General features: G+C 46.7%; 1 protein-coding gene across 1 annotated transcript; it reads left to right on the plus strand.

Moving 5' to 3' along the window:
• The first annotated feature begins 410 nt into the window (after positions 1 to 410).
• On the plus strand, positions 411 to 8,921 carry LOC124234218 (ATP synthase subunit O, mitochondrial). The gene is made up of 7 exons (XM_046651462.1): positions 411 to 525; positions 1,922 to 1,972; positions 2,982 to 3,092; positions 5,130 to 5,259; positions 6,020 to 6,132; positions 8,355 to 8,441; positions 8,741 to 8,921. The coding sequence occupies exons 1-7, from the start codon at positions 490 to 492 to the stop codon at positions 8,852 to 8,854; spliced, it is 642 nt and encodes a 213-aa protein (XP_046507418.1). The 5' UTR covers positions 411 to 489; the 3' UTR covers positions 8,855 to 8,921.
• The last annotated feature ends 1,334 nt before the right edge of the window (positions 8,922 to 10,255 follow it).

Here is a 10,255-nt window from a genome sequence, read left to right on the forward strand (position 1 = left end):
TGGAGGGACAGTCGCCGCCCGGGTCCTGGACACGTAGAGTCGACTCCTGGAGCTTGAGGCTAGTTTTTCACACAACACGCGCAACTGCGTTTGATATACCCTTTGGCGTGGTAGGAAGAAGACATAAAGATGCTAATGATGCTAGCGATGAATGTGAAATGGAACAAATGCCACCATATTTATCTAAGTGGAAATTTTAACGCTAGGGACAATAAATGCACTCTACAGTCAGGGCCGCTTAGTCAGGAACTTCAGGATTTCATTTCCAGGTACTGCGCGAGCCCTCTTGCCCCATTCCCAGCCCTGTAAGACGAGCCTTACCAGCCGCTTCTAAGAACTACAACTCCCAGCCTGACAGAGGTCACTGCGCATGCGGCTGACGACCTACGCCTACACCTCCCAGGGGGCTCGGCGGCTACGCTGACGCACGCATGCTCCCTCGCGTCTCTTTCTCCAGCTTGGGTTTGACCTACAGCCGCCCAGGAGAAGATGGCCGTTCCAGGGGTGTCCGGGCTCTCCCGGCAGGTGAGAGAACGGACGTCCTAAAAGCCAGCGGGAGGATCCCTCCTGGGGTGATCCGTACCAGACCCCTAGTGCCACGGTGCGAGGCCACAGTTGGGGAAGCGTGGCCGCGGTTCAAGGTCGTGCGGCCCAGCAGTGGCAGCCACGCAAAGCGGCTCTAGCGGCCCTGCCTTTGCCCGGGGCCGTGGGCGCGGGGCTGACCTTGGACCTTGGACCGCGGCGTCCTCCAAGCACGGTCCCGGGAAGCAGCTGGCTTGAGGGGCCCCGGAGATGGGGGCCAGCTTCCTTAGACTCCGAGGAAAGGACGTGGCCCACCCCCGGATCATCTTCCTGTGTCGCTGTGGTCACACCTGGCAGGGGTCACTAGTGATGCCAAGGAATATTTGTAAAGCCACATTTCGCATTTTTGTAAAGAAAATGAAACGGAAAAGTTTAAATGAGTCTTCCTTGACTCCTTAGTCAGTTAAGGAGTAGAGCTGAGACTTGAACCCACAGAGTCTCCTGGAAGATGGAGTTGAGAAGAAAATCCGTGCTTTTTACCGTGCATATCAACACAGTGCTTTACATAGGGTGACCCCGTCCGGGTTACGTACGTTTTCCATAGGTGTTAAAACGTCTTTTAATCCTTGCAGCCAGTTTTGGTGTCGTGCGCTCCAGAGCTGGAGTTATTTGAAGGTGACCTGTCCACTCTTGCAGGTGCTTTTTGAGCTGTGGATTCCAGCTCTGTCGCTTGATAGACAAGATACCATCTCTCAGAATTAGCGCCTGTGCTCACATCAGACTCTGCTGCGATACTCAGAGGATTGGTCTTTATTTTCAGAGAGCATTTGGGTTCTAAAAAAGGACATCCAGGGGGCCAGCCCTGGGGCCAAGTGGTTCAAGTTCCGCACTCTCCGCTTCCGTGGCCCAGGTTGGCGAGTTCAGCTCCCAGCATGGGCCTACGCCACTCAGTAGCCATGCTGTGGAGGCATCCCACGTACAAGATAGAGGAAGATGGGTGCAGATGTTAGCTCAGGGCTAATCTTCCTCACCTGAAAAAAGGTACATCTCTTACAGATCGTGAGTGGAGTCCTGCCACTGTTTAGTAAAATCCTGCTCAAGGGTGGTAATATACATGTGAAAAATCTTGTTAAAATCATTTTGAAATATGTATTTCATCAGAATTAGTGTTTTCTCCCTCATTCTGGTGGGCTAGCCTCAGCCTGTTCCTAGCAATTTGAGATGGTTCTCAGTGGGGAAATTTACTCGTAGGTAGTAGAGAGCAGGTACCCTCAGTAATCTATATGATGATACAAAGAAACTAGTCATTTAAAAGTCATATTGAATGCTTTCTATTATTGGCTTAAATGCAGAAATCGTTCCAGTAATCTTGTTTGATCTTCTGTCTGTTGTTTTAAAGGTGCGATGCTTCAGTACATCTGTGGTCAGGCCATTTGCCAAGCTCGTGAGGGTATGTCGACTTAATCTTTTGTAATTGTAAAGCAGATAAAAGTGTGTGAGTCAAACAGCAGTACAGTTAGGGCCTGGATTTCTGTATAGTTGCTCCCTAAACCTTTCTGCACAATTTGCGGATCCCAAAATATGTGTGCATGGGGGTAGGGAATGGCATGCTCTTGAACGCCTGCTAAATGACAGGCCTATGCATGACCTTTAAATACGAGAATTTCTTCAAACCTCTTAACAGATGGGAAGTAGCTGGTCTTCCCATTTCTACAAAAGAGGAAACCGAGACTCTGGGAAAACTTGCCCGAGGTAACTCGGCTTGGTCTTGGAGTCAGACAGGAACTAAATCTGCCTCATTCAAAGCCTTTGCTCTTCCGCTGCAAGCCTGCAGCACCGCTAAGCATAGTAGTCATACGTTGACGGTGGTGTGTAGGAAAGAAGCCTACAGTTTATTGTGAAAAGTAGTTCAAACATCAGGCACTTAGTAAATTGCTAAAGGGCTCTGTTAAACTGAACATTGTTGGGAGGCTCTGTAAGGGAAATTTATAGTATTGCTGTGAAATGTACGAAAGTGTACTTGTATGTATTTGATAAACGCTCGTTTTCCTGGCTCTAACATGTTCAAAACTGCCTTCTCTCAGTGTTAAAAACCTCCTGTATTTGGAACTGAATAGTTATTGAGTTGAAAGGAAGCGTAATCTCATGGCAAAATTATCGTAATTAAATTACAGACTGTTCGAGCCGAAAGGGACTTTAGACACTGTGTTTGCTAAGCTCCTCGTTTTAAGGTGAGGACTTGGAAGCTCAAAGATTGAGTGACCTGGCCAAGGAAACATCCCTAATTTGTGTGAAAGTTGCCATTCAGGATAGCTCTTTGATAACATGTTTAAACTGTTTTGTGCTATAAAAGATGTATTTTTTAAATTGTAAATATTGAATTCTGCTGTTGACAGTGTAATGTTGTCTTAACTGGCTTTCCTCTTCCCTTCCTGCCCTGCCCCCCCTTTTTATTAAAGCCACCTGTTCAGGTCTATGGTGTCGAGGGTCGCTATGCCACTGCGCTTTATTCTGCTGCATCTAAACAGAATAAACTGGAACAAGTAGAAAAGGAATTGTTGAGAGTAGCGGTAAGAAGCTTTCCTGTTCATTACTTACTAAGTTCCCATTGTATGTTTTTCCCTTTAGCTTTGACTCTGCATCCCTAACGAGGTATATCGTAAGAGAAAAAGAACTACAAAAAAAGAAAAAGAAAAAAACCTATTTTCTGTAACCATATCGATAGTAATAATACTGGGTAGTATTGTTCTGAACCTATTGTATAATAGGTACATATAAGGGTATTAATATTAGAAACCAAGATTTCGGGCTAAGAGAAAGAAATCGAAAATCAAAATATAAGGTGGTAAGTTAAGAAAAAATGCCATTTCAAAAGAGAATTAAAAGTCACCTTTGAAAATCTATGCTTGTATTCCAGATACTTTCAAAATAGTCCTTAGAATATATGATGATTTTGTTTTACTGGGAATTTATTTCCCTTCTGAAGCCTTCCCTCAGTTGAATTATTACTTTATTCCAAGATGTGAGGGGGAAATGATGAGTAGGGCTTGCTGGGCAGCACAATTAGTAAAGGTGTGGGAGCTCCACGGTGATGCTAGAGAACTGACAGCATGAGGCTACAGAGGAAAGAAAGAAGACCGCCCAGACTAGTTATATAGAGTAATACTTAACATGGTTTGTTCAGTTTTCATTTTGAGCCTTTATTGGAACTTTGTCCTGCCAGACAATAATTGTAGCGCTCTGTTCCTTCCTTTGTCCGCTTAGGTCTGCAGATAATGCTTACGGTCTTAGTCGGGGTGAGCAGCCCTTAATGATCCTCACCAAGCCAGCAGCCTTTCTGTTGGAAACACTTGCGGGGGGGGGGGGGGGGGGGTAGCAAGAGCCAGCAGGTCTCTCACAGGCATTTTTGGGGAGATAATTATTGCCCACTGCTGTCATTTATGCCCATTTTAAACCTGAACGGTCATGTTCTCAGTGGAGAGAAGGACCGAGTTGTGGACATTAGAGTGGGCTTTGACTGAAACCTGGCAGTCAAGATGTGGAGACGCAGAAGAGAGGCAGTCACCGTCAGACTCTCATAAAGGAAGGTCAGCGATTTCCGGCACTGAGAGGAAAGTGTGATGCTACTCAGGGGGCATAGACAGTCCACAGAAGCAGATAAGAAACATACAATACTGGATAACCTAAACTCCAGAATGCTTTTAATTTGTATAAGCCCGCAATTTTTCTGGAAAAATGTTGTTTCTATGGGGCCCCTCCAGTGGAATTTTTACCAGTAGATCGCAGTGTATGACAAGTAGCCTGGATCAGAGGCAGAATTCTGGCCAGGAGCCTGGGAGAAGGGACTAAGAGAGTAACCAGAATAGGGCTATATAATAGAAAGGTGCCCAGGTGGAAACAGCCAACGGCTCGTCAGAACTCAGCCCTGGTACCAGGGGAGCAAGGTGCTGGAGGCTGCCCTTGGTCACTGAATCCAGACATCTGCGCATCAACAAAATGGAGATGAAGCGGTTTCTCTCGTGGCCGTTGCACTCTTGACTTTTTGTCCACTCCCTCCCAGACTGACTGAGGCTGCTCTGGAAACACCGGAGGTCTGTCACAGGGCTGCATTGGTTCTCCGGAGCTCTGTAGGAGGCAGGACAGCATCAGGATCTGCCTGAGACAGAGAGCCCCCTCCAGGGGAATGGCAAGGAGGCCTCCTTAGTCAGAGCACCGTTTTAGGATTGCACTTGAATGTTGGCATCACCGGCATCCTCTTAGAATGTGAAAAACTAGAGTGCTACCCATGCCAAATACATTAAAATATGCAGTGAATTGAATATTTTGGCTGCTTAGATTTTCAGTAATCTCTCTTGAAGAGCAAAATTAAGTTTAAGAAGCTTCATAAAGTGTTTTTAAATTTGTTAAGGAACATTTTTGTATCCGGTGTAAAATCATGGTGTGGTGTTCTTAAGGGTAAACTATTTGATTGCAAGCCTTTCTTCATATGTTCTTTGAGAATGTTCCCTTAATTCATGAAATACATGATTTGTAAGAAAGTATGTGTGTGGCAGCTAGGCTCATTTGTGCTCTAAAGAGTTTAAGAAACTATTTTTTGGTGCTTTTAGCAAATCTTGAAGGAACCCAAAATGGCTGCATCTATTATGAATCCCTACATAAAGCGTTCCGTTAAAATGAAAAGCCTAAATGACATGACAGCAAAGGAGAGGTTCTCTCCCCTCACGTCCAACCTGATCAGTAAGTATTAGATCGTTTTCACTGAAGTCTCTGAAAATTTTGCTGCTGGAAATGCGGTCCATGGTCCAGGATCACCCGCATCACCTGGGAGCCTTTCGGCAGTGAGGGATCGCAGGACTCACTCCAACCTGCTGAGTCAGAACCTGCCTCTTAACCACCTCTCCAGGGGGATTGTGTGCACGTTAAAGTCTGAGGAGCGTTGTGTGAAGGATGTTAAGATGTAAGAACGTCTAATTTTGTAGTCAGTAGTTCAGCCCATGGAGGAGACCAGTGAGATTCATACCAAGAAAACGCTTTGTGGCCAGTGGCTCTGCCTCTGTCCTTGAAGACATTTGCATCCTTTGGTACCTTTGGATTGCTTTTCAAATTCCATGGTCAATCAGAATAGTGTCCAAAGAAAGCGTTATCCCTGTCGTCATGTTTGAAATAGACAGTGTGTTAATTTGGGGGTTTGTAGCCAAACATTGGAGTCTGTGACATAAATCTGAAAATCAGATTGCAAGCTGTGATCAAGAAATCTGTTGCAAACCTGAGACCTCCCCCTTAATTAATTTAAATGCTTGTCAGTGTGGTCTTTTTTTAAACATTGAGTATTCTTTTTAGATAACAAATTGCATCTTCTCCATTCACATTCTTAAAGGACATTGAATATGGTATTTTAAGGCCACAGATGTAGATTTGCTTTTGAGGTGAATATAATGAATCATGAATAATCTGTTTAAGTGAGTTTCATGTTACTGGCACACCTTCACTTTCCCAGATTTGCTTGCTGAAAATGGTCGCTTGAGCAATACCCCTGGAGTCGTTTCCGCCTTTTCTACCATAATGAGCGTCCACCGTGGAGAAGTACCTTGCACAGTCACTACTGCATCTGTAAGTAACGGGTTATCGCTGCTGCATTGGCCCTGGCATTCCATGCATCACACTTTGCAGAACAAAAAGAAAAAAAACAGGCTAAAACTAAGAAATTGGGAGAGGTGACTTGTCACCTGGGAGGTTCGCTTCGTTCTCATACCAGCTTCAGTGAGCCTCAACTTGGAAATGGCCATCGTGCATCTTGTTGCTTCCCTGACCAGTGGTGGTTCATGAGGGCTGCAGACTGGGTTAGAGTGTTGTAGGAATCAGTGGTTTATGTTCCATTGCAGGTGGGACTTACTTTGTAAATACCATATTGAGTAGCTGACTGAAGCTAGAGTCTAGTCTTTGGTGGTGAATGGGCAGTGGTAGGGCTTGTTGTCTTGCTGAAGTGGGCTCTAAGGATAGCCACAGTTTATTGAGACCTACCATATGCTGGATACTTGATTATTTTATTTAATATCAAAAGGTTCATGTCCATTAGAAGTATAATTATCCTGTTTTACCGATGAGGAAACTGAAACCCAGGGAAATGAAACAGCTTGCCCGACAACACAAGGTGGCACCAGGGTTTGAACACAGGCTTCTCTCTCAGAACTCTGAGTTCCTAAGCCACACTGCCTCCGCAGAGTTAATTTTCTGGTGGTTGTCTTAAATATGTATTTTCTCCCTCCCGTAGTTCAGTTAGTATAGAAGAACTGTCTGTGGGGCTTAGTTACCAGGAGAGCGTGGTAGACTGACTTGGAATACGAGTACCTGACCTCATCTGGATTAATAGCTCTAGTGTTCAAAAGATATTCTAACTCCAAAAAAGCACCATTTCAAAGAGGCATTTTAGCGCACAGTCGCTGTGCGCACATTTGTAGTTCAGTAGTTGGAGCCCCCGGAGCACAGGGCTGGTTGGGAGTGCTCCCTGCCCAGGCATCTCCTGGAGCCCCTGTGACTGCACCCCTTCTCCTGACAGCGGAGCTCAGGCCAGGCCGCAGCGGCCCAGGGCCAAGCCCTGGCACAGGTGGTTCTTCAGTGATTACAAGGACCCAATTTTTTAAAGGCTGCTGCTTCTGTAAAAGTTCTTTAGAACCCACTGTTACTAGTGCTTTTCATGTTGAAACTCCTAGGTGAGTTTCCACTGTTTAAAAAAAATTATACCTGATAGACTGATTTCAAGTAGTGGCACTCGTCCTCGCTTGCTGGAGGGACCTTCGGGGGTTTAATCACTCTGGACCTCAGTTCTCTCACATGTAAAATGGGAATAAGAACTGCCGGCCTCCCTGCATTGTCCAGATAGGGGAGATGGTGGGTATGAAATGCCCTGCACAGACAGGTGCATGGCACTCCGTACACATCTAAATGGGGGTGTGCTTGTGCCTCAGAGCTCTCTACCCTCAGAGTCCCAGCAAAGAATGTTTTGGTTGAACGCTGGTCAATTTCCACCCTCACCTCCGACCCCCCCCCTCCCCGCCCCCCCGCCCCCCCCCCCCCCCCGCCCCCAGCAACAAGGATGTTGTTAGATCTTTGCAAAGATGTGAAGGTTTTCTTGCTAGCTTTTGGACTCAGATGAAGGGGTAGGGAGGTGGGTTTGTGACAGGTAGAGGCCTCTCCTTCAGCAGCCTTTTCCATCCTCCCCTAACCAGGAGTGAGAGTTGGGGCAAGAGTCAAGAACACAGTCTGGACGCCTGGGCTGCATGCTCTGAAGAGATGCAGAGCTGTACTGGCTTCAGGAGCCAGCCCGCTGCCCGGGCCCCTTGGCGGGGTTCTGAGAGTGGAGTGGCATGCCAGAGCTCCTGGTAACCATGCATCTGAGAGATGATAGGACCAGGTCAGGCTGCTGCTTTTCATCCACAGAAATAATAGGCTTAAGCCGTGCCCACGGGGCTGCACAGAGAGGCCTGCATCCTCGGGCATTACAGACTTCAGGGTTTTCCTCTTAATCATTGCTGAGTTGCACTGCTAGCACCGTGGAGCAGAGACAGGGAGGGAGGGGCATTTATGAGCAGCAAGTGAGCTGTGGATGTGAGCTACCCCTGCGTTCCTGGGAGGAGGACCTTCGCACACTCCCTGAACGCGGTGCTAATGAGAGACCGTGGCCGTGCAGCTCCAGGACGGGGCCCCAGATGTCTGGGAATTCACAGGGCCTGGCTTGGTGGTGTGTGCCAGGGGTATTTTTTCCTTTTCTTTTACTATGGAAAGTTTCTGTTCTGCTTTCTCTAAATTTGAGGGATGCATTTGTCCTTTTCTAGCCTTTGGATGAAGCCACTCTTTCTGAGTTACAAACAGTCCTGAAGAGCTTCCTCAGTAAAGGCCAAGTACTGAAATTGGAAGTTAAGGTAGGTTTTTAATTATGTATGATGTGTTTCCTCAGGGAATTTGACACTTAAAATGGCTGTAGAAAGTGAAAAATTAGATCTGATTATGTACTAATCTGCCTGTAGTCGAAATTTTATATTTATTTTCATTTTGAATGGCTACTGATTCCATTCACAATCTGACTTCCGCTGTTTCCTTGACGTAATTATAACGTCTTACATCTGTGTCGCATGCAGACTTTTCAGAGCACTTTTTCATCTTTGCATTTGATTAGTGAAATGTCAACGTTTTCATATTTCCCACCTGTTTTCTTTCCTAGAATGATCCTTCCATCATGGGCGGAATGATTGTCCGGATTGGAGAGAAGTATGTTGATATGTCTGCAAAAACCAAGATCCAGAAGCTGAGCAGGGCTATGAGGGAGGTTTTCTAAAGTGTTGACTTTCTGTCGGTGAAAATTCTTAACGTTGGAGCGACAATAAAATGCTTCCTGACCAGGACATACTGTGTTTACTTTGTCTTTTAAAGTGGAAATATAGGGAGCTTTATTTTTATATCTTTCTTTTAGTATCCCTCTAGTTTAAAGGTTAAAAGTCTTTTTGGCTGGAGAATTTAGTTTGTGTAGATTATGATTAGGAATTTATGGAAGCTTGTGTCCTGTAGGAAAAGTAGTTAACATTTATTGAGGCCTCATTTTATGCCAGGCTCTATTACAGACTTAATGTATCTTACCTCGTTTCCTTGGCCTCTGAGCCCAGACCTGGGGAGGGGCTGAGCCCGCAGGCCGAGTCACGGCACCAGCAAACCAGGCTGGTTGTCGTCTTGGAGTTTCAACTGTTGTTGCCCACCTCTAGTCAAAGATACTGAAAGGGGTTCTCTGGCCCCCAGAACCCACGCTGGTCAGACAGTGGCAGCTGCTCCGTGCTCTGCTGCTTCGGGCTTCTCGAAGCTTCTGCAGTGCAGGGGCCAGCCCGCATTGCTGTGCCCCTCAGGTCCGGTCTGTGCATTGGTTCTGCTTAAAGCACTTAAAGTGGGGCGGGTTTGTGCTCCTCTGATTGTAACAAGTACTTCATAAAGTGCATTTTGACTTAGGAGCCCAAAGAGATTTGTCTTACAGTCCTGCCCCGATATTAGCCTCTTGAGTGTAAAGGCGGTATGCTTTCTAGAAAGGCTTTCAGAGATCCTGGCCGGGAAGATGGCTCCACTCTGCAGTGAAAGCAGTTCTGCTGAGGAGCGTTCATCCCCTGGGCCCACTGCGGGCAAAGGTCCAGATCAGAGCACGTAGCAGAGAGGGCCACAGAACAGCAGGTTTCGCAACGAGCTGTCAGACCCGGTGCATGTCCTCGGCACCAAGGAGCCACCAGGAATTGCAGCCCAGAGTAGAAGGAAAAAGGGTTTTCTCCCCGACTGGGAGCAGCTTTCCAAAGGACAGTGCACTGTTAGAAATTCAGCCAGAGAGCTGAATCCTCTTAAGGCCTTTCTGGCCAACCAGCAGGCTGGGGGCAACAAGTCAGCAGATGCTCTGTTTCCATAGGCTGGGAGCCAAACGGAATAAACCTTTTTGCTTCTCTAATAATTACAGTTACCCTGAAAGTGCCCGAAGAGGCTCCTCAGACTCACCTGGTGCGCATGGGGCCTCTGCACTCCAGGCGGTAAAGTACATCCTGCCAGGGCTAGAACCTCTCCAGCCACAGTGAACGCGCTGCTTCCCTTGGATAGTAGCCCCCTCCCAGACCCTAGGGTGACCTGGTGGAGAGTAAGAAGCACTCTACTAAGTTCATTCAACAAGTTTAGCGCACCTCTTATGGGACAGGCGCAGCAATTTTCACTGAAT

Source organism: Equus quagga, unplaced genomic scaffold (genome assembly GCF_021613505.1).
Source record: "Equus quagga isolate Etosha38 unplaced genomic scaffold, UCLA_HA_Equagga_1.0 73442_RagTag, whole genome shotgun sequence".
Taxonomy (NCBI): Eukaryota; Metazoa; Chordata; class Mammalia; order Perissodactyla; family Equidae; genus Equus; species Equus quagga.

Excerpts from the sequence above, each read along its gene's own strand:
- LOC124234218 (XM_046651462.1), top strand. The coding sequence starts at position 490 with ATGGCCGTTCCAGGGGTGTCCGGGCTCTCCCGGCAG. Across the intron at positions 5,260-6,019 it reads CCTCACGTCCAACCTGATCA|ATTTGCTTGCTGAAAATGGT; the intron begins GTAAGTATTAGA and ends TCACTTTCCCAG. Across the intron at positions 8,442-8,740 it reads TACTGAAATTGGAAGTTAAG|AATGATCCTTCCATCATGGG; the intron begins GTAGGTTTTTAA and ends TTTCTTTCCTAG.